The 21,445-nt window shown below is 45.2% G+C and overlaps 1 protein-coding gene across 1 annotated transcript in view; it reads right to left on the bottom strand.

Annotated features, from left to right (window-relative positions):
* LRRK1 (leucine rich repeat kinase 1) overlaps nt 1-16,680 on the bottom strand; it is a gene marked incomplete at its 5' end in the record, with an annotated part of 69,608 nt that extends 52,928 nt beyond the window's left edge. Inside the window, 2 exons of the mRNA XM_082290373.1 lie at nt 236-399; nt 16,614-16,680. Of these exons, the coding sequence (XP_082146499.1) occupies nt 236-399; nt 16,614-16,680 (231 nt within the window). The remainder of the gene's footprint in view (nt 1-235; nt 400-16,613) is intronic.
* Between the last annotated feature and the right edge of the window lie 4,765 nt (nt 16,681-21,445).

Here is a 21,445-nt window from a genome sequence, read left to right as displayed (position 1 = left end):
CAGCTCCTGTTCCTGCAGACACTGCTCCCTGTGGTCTGTCTCATCTTCCTGATCAGTGTTTTCAAGGGCAGTGTCCCTGAGCATGTTTCTGCAGAGCCCCACTCAACCACCCATGTCTGGGACCCACACAACTGAATGGATTTTCTCCATAAGAAAATGACAGAAGACAGCAGCATCTTGGAATTTTGGTATCTTTGCCAATAAAATCTGAGAGAGAGCAGTAACCTAACCCAACCTTTTCCACCTGCAGTGCAGTCTCCTCACAGGACAACCTAATCAACTCTTGGGCCTTGCTGGTGTCCCCAGCTTTGTAAGCATCCTGGATGCTTTCTGTCACAGGGGTCTGGATTACGGAGACGTCGCCACTTGTGGACTGTTTGCCACCCATGTCCACAGTTCCTGCAGGAAAAACAGAAATGAGAAGTCAGGGAGAAGTACCTGCTCATTACTCATGCACAGCTGCAACATCAGTGAATCCTGGGAATAAAAGAAGTTGGTGATTTGCAGTGGAATATTTACTGCACACAATTTTAAAAAAGAGCCTGATAAAAGAAAGTGATAATATGTTAAAGTACTTCCCAACAGGGACATGAAACTAAGAGGGACAGCAAGTTCCCCAATTGTTCCCAGAGGTGGTTTCCAAAGGAAGGTGTGGAAGCTCACACACATGGACACATAAACCCTTCATCTGCCTGGCACACTCATCCTCCTGCTGAGGGACCAGGGAAGAGAAGAGATTACATGGGACTGGCACCTGCAGGAATTCTGACAAAGCCGGGAATCTGAAAGGCAAATCTGGTATTACTGGCCTTGCTTTAGTCACACTTCACTGCTGACAACAGCCTGATAAAATCCCACTGTCCTCCTGTGCTTTCAACCAGAGTTTTAGATACCTCTATGAGTGTGAAACAATAGAAATTGGGAATATTTCCTCTGGGGAAAAAAAAAAAAATGAAAAGGAGATTATGCAAGATGCCCAAGTGTCACCTTCATCAGTTCTGGAGAATCTCCTAGACCAGGCTTTCTTTTCCTAAAAGCTGTTAGGAGCCAGAAAAGCTTTTAAGTGTCAGAGATTAAAAGCTGCAGCCATTAGAGAAGATGCTTTGGTGGGTGGCTAACGAGGCAGCCAGGAAGTCTCACACTCAACCATTCCCCAACTACCGGGACAGAGAAAGCTGCAGGAAAGCCACTGAAATACAAAATGTTTTCAAGTCCACTCCTGAACAACATGCAAGACAGAGGAAAAAAGCATTTTCCACTTGAAAAGAGACCATTTCATACTCAGTTTTTCCTGCTAAAACAATAATGTTTTATTATTATTATTGCTTATTTGCAACTGGTTAAATAAAGCACTTTAAGCCCACAGATTTTCACATATGTTAGCAAGGATTTTTTTTTTTAAATATGTCATGCAGGGTCTAGTTTAATGCAGCCTGGAAAGAGAAGTAAATCTGGAGCAATCCATAACTGTCAGTAAATATCTTTGAATAATGCAGTCTGAATCACCAGTAGGTTCTGACTAACACTTCTCATCAATTATTTAAACGAAGCTCAAATCACTCAGACATTGGAGATGGCTCCAGAGGTTCGTGCCATTAAAAATGTGCCCTCACCAATAACCTTTCCCAGATGATGCAGAACGTGTGAAGGACAAGGAGCAGAAATCAAGGCCGATGAAAGTAGGATTAAAGTACAGCACAATAAAGAGCATCTCAGAGTTCATGTTAATGGGTGTAGTGCTTCCATAACTCTGTAATTTTAGGAGAGAATGAGAAAATGGGAAAAGAAATTCATCCTGCATTTGGTTCACTTTTTTAAAGCAGACCACACACTGATAAGGGATCACTAAGAATATCACATATGATTTAATTTTCATTTCCATGGACATCAAATATAGGGAAAAAAAAAATTTTAGGCAAGTATGTTTAAAGGATGATAGAAGACAGAACTTAAAAGCAAAATAGTTCTCCAGTCAAAACAACTCAGAACTGGACTAAGAAAATTCAGAAAGTACAGATCCAGGCAAACACTGCAGTTACTGGAACAAGCAGCCTCCCCGCTTGGCATCCTCTGATGAAATCCTGAACCTACACAGAAGATCCGGAATTCCCCTTGGAGGAAAAAATGCCTCACATTGGAGATACAAAACAGCTGGAAAGCTGTTCAGCTTCCCGCTCAAGGAGCCCTGCAAACCAGGGCTGACAGAGTAGAGCAACTTCAATTTGCTTCCTACAAGTTGCAGAAAGGAGGGACAAATTCTACTCAATTCCAGCCTCAATCCTGATTTTGGGGACCATCACTCAATACCCTCATCTGCAGCTATTCCAGATGTAAAGGCACAGCCTTTCTGCCAGAGAATTGAGCAGGACCATCTCTCTTTGCTCTTAAATCACAGCTAGGGAGGGTGGAGATACAAGAATCTCACAGTCAGAGATTCATCAGATCCTGGTGTCACATCCCCCTCGAGCAGAGGGGTCTCCAGCCAACCCCCCCCCCCCCACATCCTGCACACCAGAGCTCTCCTTAAAGGAGCATTTTCCACCTCTCCTGCTGGAGCTGCCCCACTCCAACCAGCTAGACAGGGAGCACAAGGGTCACAGGGCTGTAACTGAGGCAAGGAGGAACTTTGCCTGCTCAACCCTAATCCCAAGACCACTTCTGTGTTTTGCCAAATGACTACTTCACATAACATCTTGGCCAATGTGTTGGGCTTCCTCTTATGTTTTTGGCCACCCACAATTTCTGAAGTCCTTTGTAGTGCAATGGCTCAGTCACAACCCCAGTGCCACAGCACTGGAAGAACATGGGCTGGCCATGAGTTAGGTGTAGAATTCTGGGATCTCCGGGAATGGGAAGGTCACAGACAGCTGGTTCCATGGAGTTTACTCCCAGAAGAGTCTTCAGGATATTCATTTTAGTCCTTAAGCTCAATTTCATTCTTGTCTTAGGCAATTTTTTATTGATCTAATCAAAACTGCTCAGTTTTGAACATCTGAATGCCCATCAAGGAGAATTCAATAGAAGTTTCATTGAGTTTAAGAAATTGTACTGTTTGAAACAGATATATTTATATCAAATATTCTTGGTAGCAAGATAATGCTACCCACCTCTCAAATTTCTTACACCAAAACTTCCTCCTATGATTCCATGCTGCAGAGTAAATTGACCTCCTGCCTAAGGCCTGAGGGAAGAAGCTGCCAAAGGTCTCCAGCAAAAAACAGTCCTTGTGATTATCAGTTAAAAGCCTGAAAAGAGCAAAATGGATGAAATACAGATAAAAAAGTTTGCCCTCAACCAACAGCTGTACTCATATGGTGCTGTCAAATTTTAGTAGAAATCTCAGAGGTTAAATGAGAGAAGGTTGGCTACCCAGTCCCAAATCCCCAAAAAACACAGAGGCCATCCAAGGCAAAGCTAAGCATCTCACCAACAAAATTACCCAGCTCACAGAAGACTTCCCGGTGACTTACTAAGTGATATATTGGCTTCTGAAATGCAAGTGCAAATTAAGAAGCAGCATATTTTATAAGCTAAATTTATACACACCAGTGGGGGGAAAATAAATGAGGAAAACTACATTTTACTGATTAAAGACTTTTATCTCTACAAGATGCATGACTGACCTATCATCAGCACTGGCATTCATGTAGGCTGGGAATAAAGTTTTTCCAGTACATGCACCAGCCACTTTCAGCAGAAATCTGGGCCAAAATCCAAAGAAATTCTGCTCTGCTTTTAACCTTACATGTCTCCTGCTCCTTGCCTGAGCTCTTCATGGCTTTCCTAGGAGAGTCACCTCACTCACTCCCAGCCTTGAGCAATGTGATAGGAGAGCAGTAGTGGAGCTCAATAATACTGAACCTCTGGTTTTAGACTGGCTTGTGCAACATGTTGAGCATTTAAGCCTGGATGCAGCAAAGTGCCTTTAATTCTTAGATTTTATGGATTTAGGAACCAGCTTTGCACTTTGCACAACGGGATCTGTGTTACTGCACAATGCACATTGCTGTAAGCAAACCAGCCCTGCAAGGGATGATATCCCAGCAGGACTTCTTGGATATTCCTGTACTATCCAAGAACCTCCAGAAACTTTACACCCCCATTGCCATATTTTTTACTTTCTGCTTTATTGCACCCAGATCTGGGGCAATTCCTCTGCTGGCACAGGTTCCTCTGAGAGCACTGCCCCAAAGCACACCAAAAATCAGATAAATGAAGCCTATTTGAACTGAGGTGGGTCCTTTTCTCTAACACCTTTGAACATCTATGAAAATAAAGCCATGGAGTTTACTCCCTATCATTCAGCCTCTGCATCTCTGCATCATAATTGTTTAACCTCTCTATAGTTCCACAGCTTCTTTTCTTTTATTGCTTTCTACTAAAAAAGACTGTAAGCAAACCAAGGGCTGTTTGTGAGGGGAAAAGGGGAGGCATTTGCTAACACTAAAAGCATCCATCATCTGTTCCTCACACCACTTAACAGCTTGTACAAAAGCAACTAACTCTGGAATTACTTCTCTCTTGATTTCAATGATTTATACTTTGGAAATACCTTTTAAATTTGGCTTTGCTGTAGCAACCTTTTATAAAAGCTAAGGGCAAGACTAATTTCCTTTAAAAAAATATCCCAATGAAACCAGAGGTTATCAATAAAAAAGCACCGTTATTTTATTGCCATTTTTAAAAGGGTACAAGGTATCACTTTTAAAGTGCAACAGACAGCTGACCCAGCTCAGAGAAACAAACAAACAAAAAGCCTTAATAATAAAGAGTACCATGAGAATTTTAGGGTCATGTGTAGTTAGACCCTGTCACAGGCCTTATTACAGCAGGTGAACAAAACACTCTAAAATTTCTAAATTGACAGTATGCCATTAGTAAAAGGGGAGGGTTTGCAGGTCAGTGCTGTGAATCAGCAAACAGCTGCATAACAAAGCAGCACAATGCACAGATGATTATTGTCTTTATAGCCCAAATCACTGCATCTCTGACACAAACTCTTGCGAGTTTGTAAATGCTACATTAGGCCTTTTGATAACCAGCAGTTCTTTGGCAACTAAGTAGGATATTTTTATTTAGCAGAGAAAGATATACATGAGATGCTTTACCCAGGATAAATCAGGGCAGGAAGCTAACCTCCTCCAAAAACAGAATTACAATAAGAATAAAACTTTAAAACCGCTACTGACCTTGTCATAATGTGTGCAGGTATTTCCAGAGACAGGAGCAAATCAAGCTGGTGCTTTAACACAGCATCCCATTCAGCGATACCCAATTAAGCTGTTAATTCCTGGGACTGATAACCACCCACCTCTGCTTCAGCACGAGCAGCTCCTGCAGTGGCCACTGGATGGAATGGCTGGCTGGCTGCTCCTTTGTCTGAATTAACTGCTACAGTTTAGCCTTGACAGATATTTTCATCTCCATGTCCCATTACAGCGAAATCCAAGCCTCTGGTTCAGAGGATGTGGGGATGGGGGTGGGCAAGGAGGCCGCCTCTCCGGGCTGAGCTCAGACATTAATTCCTCAATAGCACCAGATGGCTACAGCTAACCTTTACCAGCTTAATCTTTTGCCATTTTGACTTCTGAGTGCTGCCACAGCACAGATAAAAAATGGGACAGGGATGAGGTTGAAGATGTGCTGAGTATTTAAAGCCAGCACCTCCAAACATTCAAAAACTCGCTGGTGTCACTGAACATTTTTCAATACTACTCCACGCAAGCTTTGCCCAGCTGGTTTGCAAAATTAATGGAAAGCCATGTTATTTCTGAGTCTCTGCAACAGACTCGTGCATCTTGTACTGCTTTGAAAAACTTCAGGCTAACACACTGAGCAGCAGCCAACAGGAAGCCTCCAGTGATTTCAAAGGATGATGGATCTGCCCTACACTGAGCTTTCCATTTAGATGGGTAAGAAAAATTTTTCAGTCCTCCGGAAATTTTTGAGATACTGAAAAATCCCATCCCAAACCAGGAAGAAAAAGCCAAAACCCTGGGTTCTTTAATAAAAAATAACGAAATAAATTTTTCAGTCAGCCCAAGTGGATAAAAATGCTTCATGAAACAAAGGTATCTTTTGTGTTCCTTCTCTAATTAGCTGACACTTCAAGGTTTCCTTTTTAAAAAAAAAGTTATAATATTTTCTTTGTTCATTTCATTCCTTCATTTCTTAGAACATAAAGCCACAGACCAAGATCTCTTGTGCCCCCCCACCTACCCACATAGGCAGAATTTGCCTCAAAACCATCCTGCAGAAAGAATCGTGTGATCTACTTCACCTTTTCTCAGATTTAGGTGAAATACATGTGGCTCAACCAATTCTGCTTTAAGACATTCCTGTCAGGATTCAAAAATGGCCAGAACTACTAATAAATCCGCCTGTGAGAAGGCACTGAGAACAAGACGGTTTATCTGGGAAGTTCCAAATCCCCACTGGAGAGTCTATGCCAGAACTGGGCCATGGCCCCTCTGACCCTAATTAATATCTCCCACAACAAGTGGGATGTGCCAGCTTCTCAGGACAGCCCTCCACACACTTTCTGCCTATTTCCTGTGGTTTCATTTCCCCCAAACATCCACTGTTTCAGCTAATTAAAGGAGTGGCTCTGCACTAAGATCTGCCTGCCAAAGGCGCTGGTAAAGATGACGTATTGAGCACAAAAGCCACCCGCACCTATAACACAGCTCACAATCAATGCTCACTGCCCCAAAAGGAGACTTAAAAACCCCAAAAGCAACCAGATATGAAACACAGAGGAATGCTTCAAAGGCAAAAATCCAGCACTGAAGAGATCTTTTTCACTATTATTAGGTACAGTTGTGTAAAGTGACCAATTATCATCAGAATCATAGGAAATTTTCTATTTATAACACCCTTAACCTGCAAGGAAAAAAGAGCATTTGCTAATGCAAACCTGAAAGGAAAATATTAAGTCCTGGGTAGAAAAATGCTCTGGATTCCTGCCTTTTCACTGGGCTCCAGAACAGAATTATGAGAAACAGATGCCGCCAAAGGCTTTAGCTCCACACTTACACAATCATTTCTTCATCGTCCAGGATAATGGGGGAAGAGGGAACAGAAAAGCCTCAAATCCTGGTAACACTGGGACTCAGCAGTATCAGTGGGCAGTGCCAGCACTGCCAGATCCAAGCAGGCTCCTGCATTTGTGTGTGCATCTCCCAAATTCTTGGGACTCTGGGAATTGTTTGTATTGTCCAAGGAGTTAAAACAGAACTGAGCTGGCTATTCTTTGCTGAAGCACAAAAGAGGCCGCACAAAGGCACTACAAGGCAATGGGGTCAGAGAGAGAACAAAGAATTACACTGGAATATGACTGTCAGAACAAACCCATCATGCCAGTGTGCAAATCATGTTAGAAAGTGCAAAATAGATCCAAGGTCACTAATGATACCTGCAGCTAACCATGGAAAAGGAACAAGGGATTGGGACATGCCTCTCCTCTTGTGCCCTGCTGTTCCCCACTGGTTGGTTGTGAAGTGCAGCACCACTTCCACTGCTCTGGGCTGTACCTGGTGGGAGAGAAGCAGGACTGTGATTCCCTCTGGGCAGGGAAGGAATGGGACAGGGATGTCCTCCAGCAAACACAGGGCAAAGGCTGGCTCTCACAGAAAGTGGGAATAGCCCCCATCCCTCCAGCAATGCCCTCTTTGGGGTGTGAAGGATCAGCAAAGACCATAGAGAACAGTGATGGTGTTAACTTCCACCCCCAAAGGAAAGCTACTGAGAGCTCCAACGGGCCAGAGAGTTGCTGTATTGAAAATACAAATGACTCAGCTCTGGAGTGAAAGTTTCTATTTTTGTCTTTTGGCCTCAGTGATTTGGTTCCCATCCTACAGCTTGAATCATTCAGAAATGTGCTTCTGCAGGCAAGGCCAGCTATGCCACTCTTGCTTTCCAAATTTTAAATTGAAAGATATACATTAAGCACGCAGAAGTACAACTACGCTTTTGGGTTTTCTTTGTGTATGTTTCCAGGTATGGCTGGAAAGAGAGGATGATTACATGATGAAAGGTGTCTCCAGTGAGACCATTCCTGTCCAACTGAATCAAATATTATAGCCATGAAACCAAACCAAGATTGGATTTCACTTGAAACTTCACAAAATAAAATTTCATGGCTAACTTTCTTCTGAACATTTTCCTTTTCCCTAACAGTCAAGCTTTCATCAGAAGGGAAAAAATCCCACACACCAATGTTTTCTCTCTTTCAGAGAAATAATTTGCTCAAAATCCTTCTTCTAAAAAAATTAAAACATTAATTATTCACATTGGGGAAGCACCACCTCATGGCCAGCCCACTTTTGCAACTTAGACACATACTTAAAGCTTGCTTTAGAAAGAAGCAAATGCTTTTAGCCCCAGCTGTGAGAGGCTACATGTGGAGAGCTCAGGAGGGATTTGCTATGTGTGAGTAAGAGGAAGATGGGCCCATGGTCTCTGCTCAGGTCTCTTCTTTAGCACAAGTCTTCTACCAGCTCCACCAAAGACACATCCAGCAATCCCACAGCTCCTCTGATTTGGGAAAAGCGCGCCTAAGCTTGTGCTTCACTTAATTAACACATGTAAACACCTTCCTAAATGGAAAACCCATTTACATCACTGCAACCTGATTGCTGATCAAAAATAGTAGCACAGAAGCAGCCAAAATCTAGCTCTCCAGAGAGACATAAGGTGTAGGAGTGTGACACCAGGACACTGACCCACACATTCCTTCCAGACCTACAGCCTATATTCCCACATTATGCACAGCCAGAAGTTAATCCACATACTCAGACCTAAGACAGGAGCCTCACAGGCTACTTTGACTAAAGTTTGGAGAATAAGAGAATATTTTTTATTTAAAAAACTGACAGATGCAGGAGACACATCTAAAGGAAGACGCCTTTCAAGAGATTTGAGGGGGCAAACATCCCACGCAGCAAAATCCAAGCTTAGTACATGTTAGACACAGTTCAATGAGCTTCTTTACTGTGCCTGCTTGACTAATAAAATACTCCTTGCTATACCCTCACTTCTCATTTATCACTAAGACAACCACTCTGGATCAGTTTAAGTAAAAGTGTTGCATGCAGAGAAAAAGAAATTGCAATCAAGATATTGGATACAGTTGGCATCAAGTGAGTTGAAGCGACAATTTGGCAACAGCAGAGCCAAGGGAAGTGCACAGCTGGGAAGCGCACCAGGGGAAAGGAATAGGTTAGTCTGGAAAAGAAAACAAAAAATCCACACAAAACAGTGAAGAAAGTGGGGCTTCACTCCAGCTTCTACTGAACTCAATGTGAGCACTTCACACTTCTGACTCTTCTTCCATGGGAGTAGAGAAGATCCTGGTTTCCAGGACAGACTAGCTCAGAGGGAGGATCACCTTAACAGCTGTGTCTGGAGCAGAAAGAAAACCTGATGGAAAGTCCTCTGCTGTTGGCCCAGATAGCCACCAAAGCTTTAATGAGGCTACCAAAAAACCCCATAAAACCTTCCTCTACTTGTGTCAAAACCTACAAGTGGCAGAAATTGCCTGCATTTGCAGAGAGGGGGAAAGGGAGGTATTTTGTCTTCCTGGTGCCTGGGAACAACAGCACTCATTTCAGTGGAGGGAGGATGAAGATTCTGCCTGGGAGGATCCTAGGTCCATGTTGTGAACCCACTGCAGCTCACAGCATTTTTGGATGTCTGTTCCAAGGCAGAGACAGCAAAATGAGGCAGGGCACGGTTCATCCCCCTCCCACCAACCTTTGACGAACTCTGATCCACTGCATCCAAGAACCTGGTCCTATCCATGCAAACGGCTTTGATTTGGCAGCTTTTATTCCCACCCTGCCACTGTATGAAAGGCCCAAGGTGCAAAACATGGGAGAATTATGACCAGGATTACAAGCTCACTTAAGGAGCCAACCTTTTTGTTTTTCAAGCTATGTATGAGATCTGAAAAGGGATCCTGTCTATTAGTGTTACCAAAAAAAAAAGAAAAGTTCCTATTTGATGCAAAAATAAAAGCATTTTCAAAGGCTCTTTGATGTGAAAGACAGAAAGACATGCAGGCAGATTCTGGAGGAGGTCTTGTCTTCAGCAATTACCAGCACTCTTTTTGAATCCTACTCCCCAGACAGAACTTTTATGTGAAGCATATAATCACGCTGCAGAGTGTATCAGCTCTAAACCTTGTGGCTTTTCAATTAAGCAGTAATAAACTCCAGTCCAAAAACTCCTTAACCAAGATGGGAATAAAACAAATAATCCCCAAAACCAATTAACTGCAGGTGAAACAAAGACATACTTGCTTTTAAAGGATTTCATTTTGAGCCCTTCTCAGGTAGATGCCAGTTTTCCAAGCAATATTTTGATCATTAAAACAAGAAGTGATGCAATTTCCACAGTGACCACAAACATACCAAGAATATTTGAGCTAAATTTATCCAGACTTCTTGTTTGAGTCACTGCTTTGGTTCATTATTTTTCCATGATTTTCAGCTATGCAGAGAGATGAGCTGGGGGCAGCCTGGGACTGAGTTTTCCCCAGCAGTATGAAATGCCAGCCTTTATGCCTGGGAGCCACATATTGACTATTAGAGAGAAAACAAAGCTGCTCCTCCAGCTCCCAGCCCCAGGTCCCTGCTCCTTCCCACTCACCTCCTTCCTCCCACTCTTCCTGTGGCAGACTGACCCTCTCCCTCACCCCTGGGTGACAGTAACAGAGCTTGTCTTTACAGATGAGCAGTTCCTGAAGCTCACCAGGGATCTGCTGCCCTCTCCAACTGGAGAGGGAGAGCCAAAACAGAGAGGATCTGCCCCAGGTTTCCCACTGTGCATCTCCATGGCAGACCCCAAGTCCTGCCAGCAACACAAACTGTTGAACCCCAGAGTCCTTCTGACTGCAGAAAGGCTTTTGGAAGGGTGAGAGCCTTTCCTAAAACTTAAAGACTTTTTAAATAGGTCCTCTAAGTGGGGATGAGGCACAAATTAAAAACATGGAGACACTTCTGTTCTGAAAATATCAGCAGCTTACATAAAAGAGCTGCTGCTGTGGTGATACAGAATCATGCAAATAAGCAATTGCTGACCCACTAATGAGCACACACACTTGGATTAAGGGAAGGAATTAAATATCAGCCTGACTTGATGTAAAATCTGAAATAGAACCTATTAAGAGACAGACTTCATGGTTGAGTCACCATCCCTGGGGGAGTTTAAAAGCTGTGTGCATGTGGCACTTGGGGACACAGTTTAATGGTGGGCTTGGCTGTGCTGCAGGAACAGGTGGACCCAGTGACCTGAAAGGTCTTTTCCAGCCTTAAAAATTCCATAATTCTATGATTTTATATAGCAGATTGGGAGTTGAATGGTATAAAATCCATCTCCCCCATCCTCACCTGCAATGCAAACAGTTCCTCCCAGTTCACTGCCTTCTGCAAGCAGAGCCTTTATCCATCAGAGCAGTGAAAAACAAACAAACCACAGACTTAATGCTGTAAGGATCCCTGAAGACCCCATTATGTCAGTGCAAAGACTTTAATGGGTTTTGGATAAGGCCCCCATAGGCTCTGGGGAGGATAAACCCCCATAATTCATAGTATTTTCTTAATGCAAGTATAAAATCACCTGCAACATCTCTGTCAAAATAATAAATCAATTACAGGCCTGGTAAAGGCTGAGTTGGTGTGAACACTATCAATTGCTTTTTTCCCACTGAAACAGAGGACAGCAGTTCCATGACCCCAGAATCAACCCTCACCTGAAAGCTCCCTCATAAATCACACCTCAGGAACATTGTAAAGAACTCCCTGTGTATAAGTTCTAAGGGCGAAGGATTTTCTTTACTACCTTATCTTTGTTTTTTTCCAGGCTTCTTGATAGAGTTGTCATAAGTTGCATTTCAATGTAATAGACCACAAATACATTTTAATGTGAAGGTGGAAAAATAAAGCTGAAAAGCAGCAGATAATTCCAGATACAGCTCAGATAAAGATCCATGTTTTACTGCTGCCTGTAAATCAAACTGGCTCTCAGGTCAGACTCTCTGCTAAATTAACTTCCCAAGGTCTTTAGTGCGCCATGGGCTCTCACAGCAGCTCTGCCCTCCTTGATACAGCCCTCAAGTTCAAGAGCAGACTGGCTTTGATGGTTTTTATCAGGAAAATTGTAAATGCCTCAGCATTCCTTGCCTTTTTTGAAATGCAGGTTGGGTTTGGAGAGATGCTGTAACATTCAGCTCTGCATGGGAGAGCAGGTTTAACCACAGGCATGTTCAGCTGCAGACCAGCCTTCCGCAGTGGTTCTTGGCCCCTTGTGAGATTGCACCACTTCAGTATGAAGAGTTTATTTAAATATTTAAAAATACAAGCCTATTACTGCCTTACTAGTGTACTTCCTATTCCTGCTGAGCATTTCCTACTTCTCCTTCTGCAGGGCATTCTGCAGTAAGACTGACTCACATACAAAACCTGTTCTATTTTCTGCATTTTTAGCTCATAGAAACCCTTTCAGTTTGCTGTTTGGACTCAAATTTACTTTCAGCTTAACAAGCAGGAAGAAAACCAGAAAACCTTCAAGGCTGATTTAGTCTGATTATAAAGAACTTCACACGACTGACACACTTTGCAGCTCTCCAGTGCTCCATGTGCTCAGTTCACCTCCCAGATCCTCTCCTTGTCCTTCTCACCCCACATGGTCATGAAAAACTCAGGGTGATGTGTGGATGGAAAAAGCAGGACAGAGGCTGTGAGTATTCTTTCCCTGTTACACAGCACAATGTGCCCCAAGGCCCAGCTGCTGGTCCTGTCCCCACACACGGCTGATGGGAAGATTTTAAGGTTTACATGGTGATTTCATGAGGAACAACGTAATACCTGTGGTGCTGATTTTCCCTTCCTCCTCTATTCAGCAGGAAAGCTTTTTCAACAAAGCTATTCAAGTTCCTGCTGTTCACTTTTAAGCAACAGAGGTGTAGAATTGTGAGGAAATCACAGAATCAGAGAATAGGTTGAGTTGGAAGGGACCCACTAGGATTATCGAGTCCACCTCTGCAATACCCTGCTCTGATGCCAACCAGTAGTGAGGCTGGAGGCACAAAGTGTGCCCCAGGAGGATAAACTGCTCCATTTGCTATTGGCCAACCTTGAGCTGTCACCACTCAAACTGTTGTGAAACTTTCCCTATAAAATTGCACTTGCTCCTGAGCAGTCCCTCTCGTTAAACGACCCTTTGACTTTTCCAGTTGAACCCTTACTCACACCAGAGCCTTTTTCAGGATTCAGGAAGCATCAGGGCAGGCAGCAGCTTTCCCTCTGAGTCAGATCTGAGCTGAGCCATGGCCCAGCCAGGGTTGCAAAGGTTGCTGCCATTGTGGGCAGCTTCTTTCTGATAAAAGACAAAGCCCTGTGAGCTGTAGGGTCACCACAGCATTTGCAAAGCACAGCTTTAGGGGCCTCTGGTCCACTCCAAATGACAGCTGGAGTCATATATTCTGGTTACTTGTTTGCTCCCTCATGTAATATTTAGGTCCCTTTTCCAGGCACACTGTCCATGTCTATCTGTGCTTTCCTGGACAGTGGAAAGTCACCAAGTTACATCTGATTTACCTCAAAAGAAGTTGTGAAGGTGCTGTTAGTTAATATCTGCAAAGCTACTAAAAAGTTTGAAGCAGCTCTCCTTAGCATTGTTGTCCCTAATTATGTAATGTTAGACACATTCCACCATAATCCCCCTTTTCAGGGCTCATTTCTAGATTAAGCAGGAGAGAAGAGACACCCTCTGGCATGTTTGAAGGATAATCCAGTTCCACCTCTGAGACACACACGTGTGGCATATGAATGCTCTGTAACTTTGAATAAAATACACAGTAAGAGGGAGATAAGCTCTTTAACAGAAGTACCCTGATGTTTCAGAAGACAATGATTGCTCTCCTACACCTCTGAGAAACTGTCTCCCAGAAAAGCACGTAAGAATTAAATCCTAGCTGTGAAATTTTGTAAGATTCAAAGAAACCAATCAGCCCATAGAAAGGAAATGAATCTTTATGCTTTTCTATGCATTCATAAAGTGATGCCTTTGGGCTTCCATTGTACTTCCTACAAAATTCACATCATGTCACCTCCTCTGTATTATGCAGCGCTCTTTAACCAAGTTTAAAAAAAAACCCCAAACCCTGTGCTTCATGAAAGACTGCAGCCACCCCCATATCTCTGCTCAGTTTCTTTTAATTAGGACAAGATGAACAAATCCAGGAGAGGGGAAGCAGGGTTTGAGGAGGCAAGGGAAATTCTGGGTGCACCCACAAGGGAGCCTCATCCTGCGCTTCAGTGACAAATCCCCTCCGAGGGCTCAGTCAGCACCACCAAGTCAAGCCCAGCATCAACCCTGGAGGGCAGAGAGGGTCCAGTTCTGACACACAGCTCGCCCACTCCCGGGGAAAGCTGGCATCCTGCTGGGATATGGGAAGATCACTGCACAGCCGGGAGGAACAGCAGAGGAGACACCTGAGCAAGGTGAGCCCCTGCACCCTATGTTACATTTTCTAACATATAAGGATGCTGTGAACCTTTTCTCCACATACAATTGGCCAGGGCTTTATAGCTGCCAGGAAAAAAACTCCTAAAAAATCCTAAGGTTTCAGATAATGGAAGTGCACAGGGACCTGCTGAAAGGTGCCTCCAGCCCTACCGATCCGACTGACCCATCCCGGAGCCCCGACACCACCGTGCTCTGGTTAACCCCCCACAGCCACATGCCGGTCCCTCCTGCCCGAAAGAAAAAAAGACTCCAAGCTCTGAGCACTAACGAGGTCGTCGGTATTAAAGGAATGATCCGGGATCTCACTCCCCTTCCCAGCAGTTCCCGCTGAATGGGAGCAGGAGACTGCATCCATATTGTTCCTAAAGGCGCGTAAACAATGGGTTCACATGTGGAGGCTGAATGAGTCACCGTGTTCCTGCTTCAGTCCCTGTAATGGGATCCGAACGCAGAACAAGGACCAGCTAACTTAGGGAGTGGACCGGTTAGCTAATGACAATCATTCTTGGCAGGACCCAAACAATCCTGAAATAACAATGAGTTTAAGCATGTACAGTACCCTTATAAAGAGCAAATCCACCAAGGCAGTACCGGTGCCTTGTACAGGGATCTTAAGCTATACAAGGATCCCTTTCCTAATTTTCCAACACTGTAGACTGTTTTAATATAACCCAGATATATCCATATAGAAGAGTCTACCACTGAGATTTGCATGCTTCCAGCTAACCAGTTTAACTGAATATAATTACATAACAGCAACGTGTAATAAAGTTCTCAGAAAAAAACCTGAAGTCAAAATGTAGAAAATACAACTATTCCACTTTTCACTTCATTATTCACTCCTACAATAATTTATTTACTGTATCTTTAAACAATGAGAAAACTTGTCAGATCACTACTGCAGAACAAAAATTTAGCAATTCCAAACAGTTGCAAACCGTTAGCGCAGATTAAAATTCTTCTCATGGTTTATAGCTTAGTATTCAAGTGGAGATAATTTCTTCCAGAGAGAAACTCAGAAAATAGAATTTAAAAATTATAAGAATATCCAATAACCAAGTGTTACAGAAAGGTACAAGGATAATTACCAAAAGCAAACAGAAAAATCAGCATCACAGAACAAGCAGAATACATACGGAGAAAGGAAAGAGTTCCCAGAGCTCCCTGTGACGCTGGTGAGAAACGTCTTCAAACAAGACAAGGAGGCCTCTGAATAAACTATCGGGTTTTGCTTCATAGTTGCTGATAAAATCCAAAATAAGGCTGCAAAAACATTAGCTTCTGCTGGAGCCTGCTTACTCACTACAAAGCGTCAAACACACCTTCTTCCCACACTTCAAACGCAGATGCTGCCTCCTAATGAAGCACTTGCTGCAAGGGGGGAACACCGTTACACAAGAACAGGAGGCTATTTCTTGCTGCAGAAACATAACTCGGGTTTGACTCAGAGAAGCATGGCAGTGCCGGGGAGCTGAGGGTTGCAGTGAGAGAAACCATCCAAAAATAATTTGGCTGCTCAGGAAAAAAAAAAATTCACAGGAAGCAACCTGAAGCATATGTCCCTTCCAAAAGGGGAATTTCTTAATTACATAAACACAAACCTTCTAATCTAGCCCAACATTAAATCACTGCAAGCCACTGAATCAGAGCTGACAGTAAAACTGGAGCAGGTTAATATCTGTTCAGGCTGGGAAGAGATGCTCTGATTTTAGCAGCTTTCATACCCTGAACACCCATTGCATCAGTGACTGGGAACATATTTGCATTCACACACTGAAAAAGCACAGATTTTGTAAAACATATTTCGGAACTGGTGAGACGTGATACATATATTGACTAATTCCGTAGGCCTTTGGAGAACATCCATCTTCAGGGGAATGCTATTCTTACCACCTCAGTAGTTCAACATCATTCTCCCTGGAAGTAAAATTCCTTGTTCTAGACTGTAAATTTTCAAAGATTAGGGCTCAAAAAACTTTCCCATTTTTAAACTTCATCAAAGTCCAGTGGCAGCTGGGTACTGAGTTCTCTTAGAACCTTTTGCTCCCAGTCTGAACAGGAAAGAAATAAATCCTCCTATTTACCATTTTGTGGATCCATGTTGCTCTCCCTGCAAACAGCGGATTCCTCCGTTCCCACACACCAGTACATTCTGGGTCGCAGTCGTGAAGGTCCCTCAGACAAACTTTCCACAGCACTTCAAAGTGAACAGTGTTGTCAAAGCTGGATGGTCCCCATCATGTGAATGCAGGAGCAGAGGATGCTAGGGAGCACCATCCTGAAGAAACACCATTTACTCTGTTTAAAAATAAACAGCAAAACAAATTAATCATTCTACTATAGAAATTGTGAGACACTCATACCTCTCCACTATTAACACAGTTGTCTAAATGCTACATTGCAGAAATACACTTATCATCCTATAAATACAATTATTTCCATAATAGCTTTTTAAGAGCATAAAATGAATTAATAGAGGGGACTAACAATTTCTGCACTACAGAAAGATAATGTTCCTAATTTTTCACCACCAAAGCTGCTCAGTCTTTGGGCAGAGGACAAGGGGGTGGGAAGGGGTCACAGCTGCAGTTTCAGATTCTCCACAAGCTGGTGTAAAGGCAGACCATTGAAGCCCTGCAGTGCAGCTGGAAAAATCCTAAATGCAACCTCAAAACCTTTCCCATCCACAAAGACAACCACGGCTCTTGTGAGACTGTGAGAAACTGAAAAATACTGATGTGGTTACTGAGATAATCCTCTGTAGGAAACAGAAGAGGGTAAAGAGAAACACAGCAGCTCCTGTGCCCTCTACCCAGTCCTTTTAGAGAACTCTCTGACCCTGGAAGCATCAGGCTTCTTCAAACACATGCAGGGAGGCAAATCAGGCACTTAGGAAATACCACAGGTTGGCTTCTTGTGAACTGCCTGGTGTAACAGGCAGCAGAAAATTGCACAGTTCAGTCTCCTGAGGCATTTCCAACTTCTTCCCTTTTCACAGCTGCACAACCACCCTTTAACCTCTTCATACAGAGGTTCAAACTACTGGAGGATTGAAGTGTCTGTCCAACCAGCATCAGAGTTTGTTCATTTTCTGCTTTCAGTTTCAGCCAGTAAATGCCTCTCAGATGTAACATGATGCCCCTCAACTGACTCTTACTGGTTCTTCTCATGTCTGGTGTGTGATGATGAAGTTTTGATTTGAGGCTCTATCTCAGCAAAGCTCATAACCCACCTTGCACTCTGGCCAGCAAGGCCCAAGATCATCCCTGACTCTCCCTGGGCAGAGCTGGCTTCCTGAGCTGGGATCAAAGGCCAAGGGGAATATAAAAATATGCTGATCTATCACCACTCTCCAGGAAGCTTTCTGCTCCTCCCTCCTTATACTGGGTTTCAACCACCAGCCAACAACACTAAAAATCACTGCATCGTACTTCAGTTGTTTCTAGGCAAATATTTGAATTTTAGATGCACTCAGCTTCTGCTGACCCTGACTTTGCACTACCTGGCAGCAGGAGCCAAAACTCATACCCCTGTGCCCACAGTCTGGGCATTGGGTGCTGCAGGAGGCTGAGATGGAGGTGATCCCTAAGCCCAGAACCAAGCCCACAAACTGGTGAATTGGGCCATGTTGGTGGAGGACTGAATTCTGTCCTGGAACGTGCTGGGTTCCCACCAGACTCGGCTTCTCTCCTGGTCTTAGCTTCCCTTGACCACACAGGAGGACCTGCTGTGCTGGGATCACACATCCCTCCATGCCATGGGTGGGGCACACCAGGCAGAGGTATCAGGGAGGCTCTCACTTCCCCAAAGCAGTCCAGGTTGTTAACTCTGACAATGGAGGGGATGTGATGCCAGCAGCTGTCTGCCCTCAATGCACTGAGCAGCTCCAGTGAGAGTAAACACTTCCCCATGCACGCTCCGACCCACCAGCTCTGCAGCAGATGATGGTTTCTGAGGCATTTCCCTACTCTGAGACAGGGACAAACCATGTGTGCCCACAACAACTGTACAAGGACACTGAACAGGTGTCAGCGTGGACCCCTGAGGCTTGAAAACCATCCCAGTCCTGATTTTTAGTTCTCTACTCACCTTATTCCCCAGGCTGAAACTTTCCTCATATAAAGTGAAAGGAAAAATAGCTTTTAAGAAAAATAGCGGTGTGGTTTTGATAATCAGTTCCCTTTAGCTGCAAGTAACTGAATGCTGTAGCCATGTGTATTACTGCCACACAGTGCCCATCTACACAGGATTTCCGTATTTCAGGACCTTTGTGTATATAACTAAAAAAAAACCCTACAGAGCTTTATGTTAAGCAAGGTGCACACAACTGTAACTCATGCAAACACCACATGTGGATTTCATTTAGGGAGTCTACGTGCTCTACAGAATCTCGTTCAGAACGAGATGGACCACGCAAAATACAACTGAACACGTGTAAATGGGATTTACATCCCATTTCACACATTCCGAGTCCTGACACCTGCTACTGCCCCAGCATATCTGACCACACCTGAACCATCACCTCCCCTCCACTTCACCAGCCCGCCAAGTCTTACCCGTGCATTGTGCCTAAAAGCAGCCAGGCCCTCAGAAACATCACAGTTTGCCCGAGATCGCTTCCTAATTCACAAAAAAAAACCCTGCTAAAACTTCAGTTCTTTGCTCAAACCACTTGTTGTTTCTGACACTCCCACCTGGGGCTGGGAATCACCACGGATCTGAGAGGCCCAGGGACCACCGGTGTGGAAAGGCGCTGGGGCTCTCCTGCCTGGTGTCACAGCGGGCGGGGTGATGGCGAACCAGGGGCTGAAGCGCCAGCCCAGGGACCCCCGGCCCGCCTTGGGCCGCCCTGCCCGCTGGGACCCGCATCCTTCCTCCCCGGGTGAGCAGCGAGCACCAAGCCACCCCCTTCTCCCACACCTCGGCCAGCGGCTTGGGGACTCGGGGGTCTCACAAACCTTTCCGGACGCTTTCCAGCTGCCGGGGTGGGACGTCCCCTCAGAGCGAGTCTCGGTGCTCCCCGTCCCCGCCGGGCGGGGCGGCCGCGCTCCCGCCGCGCTGCGCCCGCAAAGTTCCCTCCGAACTTTCATTTTCTTTATAAGAAAACGCGGTTCCCCCCTCCTTTCCACCCGAAACGCCCCGGCAGCCCCCCACACCGACTGCCCTGGCGGCGAGGCAGGTGCCCGAGAAGCGGCAGCAAACCCACGGTACCTCCTGTGTCCCGGGCCAGCGCTCCCCGCACCGCCGCCGCCGCCGCCTCCTCCTCCTCCTCCTCCTCCGGCGCCGCCCGCAAACCTCGCTCCGCGGCCCGGGAGGCAGAGGGAGGCCGGCAGGAAAGGGAGCAGGACAGCGGCTCCTCCTCCGGCCTCCGGCCCCCGGCCCGGCGCCGTGGCCAAGGGCGAGTCCCCCGGCACGGCCCCTCGCCTGCCGCCGAGGGCAGGGCTGGCCCGGAGGAGGCGGATGGAGCTCCTTCCCCAGACTCGACCCGCACGCCGGCCCGCCCCCGGGCAGCCCCTCAGGCTCCGCGGATTTGAGTTTTTTAGGAAAACCCAGCCTGGGAGTGGCGGTGGCTGGAGCAGGGTCCCTCCCGCACCGCTGCCCATCGTCCCCGCAGGGCCCGGCCTTACCGCGGCAGCGCCCAGCACAGCTCTGACTTTGAAAGTTGCTCCTTCCCCGGATCGCGGCGAGTTTGGTTCTCGCTGGAAGAGCAGAGCGAGGTTGCCCCCTCTCTTCGGAAGGAGTCAGATGTTGGTGTGCGCAGTCCTTCCCTAGACTGACCCATTCCTCCCCAGGAATCTCTGACAAGGCAGAGATTGCTCCATTTCCCACACCCGTCGGACCAGCGAAGACAAGACCATTTCTGCGTGCCTTTTGCTTTGCTTTTCGTAGTGATTCTGTAAATTATACAGAGAGGGTGGTTTTTTTTCCCTGGTCCGTACCTAGCAATAGATCACTGATGGTCACTTGAGGATGGATGTGCATTCACAGAACGGCTGCGGTAGCCTGAGATTTGCTTGAGGGCTTCATTGGATGATTATGGAACAGAGATGTGTGTTCACCGGTGCTTTTCCCCGTGTTCAGGTGCCCATCAATCTGCATCCAGCTGCAGCCATAGGTGGAGAGCAAGAACGTACCAATACTATTGTTTTTTGACTTTTTACACAACTAAAAACAGCATTGCCTGTTTTTAGCACCCTTTCTATGTCTTATCCAGACTGCTCCCTTTTATGCCCCACAGCCCAGCTCTTACCCAGACCTTTCTTACACCTTTTTTAGCACAATGTTTGAAAATACCCCAAAATAACTCTTTTTCCTTTATTACGATAGAGCCTCTAATTTCCTCTGGCAATAATTTACCCACATATTCAAGCTAACTTTTCCCTTTTTTCCCTCACCAAATTTCATCCCACTCTTCCTTATGTCTCCATTGATTATGTCACTCACAGTAATGCCTTTGTATCTCCAGCCTTCCCTTTTCTGAAGTCTGAAAGCTTCTGAGTGATGCTGTCAGCAAGTGGAAAATTCAAGGAGTTTGGCTTGGTCTGTGTAGGGAGCCGATAGGAATTTCTCACACATCAGATGGGAAGAGAGTTAAAAGACAATGGAATGTTCTTGCTCTGTATCTACATTGCAGATGAGAGAAATAAAACAGGGCTGGGAACACATTTAGCGGAGCCACACTAGTGGTGGATGTGTCTCAAGGAGTTTAGAAAGCAGCCAGACCAAGGCAGGGAGCCCCGTCTGGCTGCAGGAGCCACAGTGTCTTGAAACACTTCATTTTGAGGCTCACCTCAGAAGGAAAAGAGGATCCATCCAACTTTGTGCTTGCCCCTGCCAGCTGCAGCTCTGCTCTTCTCCCTCTGCTCACGGTAAATGGCACAACTCAAGCTTTTATGGCAGAGCACTGACCACACTT

The sequence above is a fragment of the Coloeus monedula genome (genome assembly GCF_965178545.1).
Source record: "Coloeus monedula genome assembly, chromosome: 14".
NCBI lineage: Eukaryota > Metazoa > Chordata > Aves > Passeriformes > Corvidae > Coloeus > Coloeus monedula.
The sequence above is the reverse complement of the archived record's forward strand: the minus strand, read 5'-3'. Positions and strand labels throughout refer to the sequence as shown.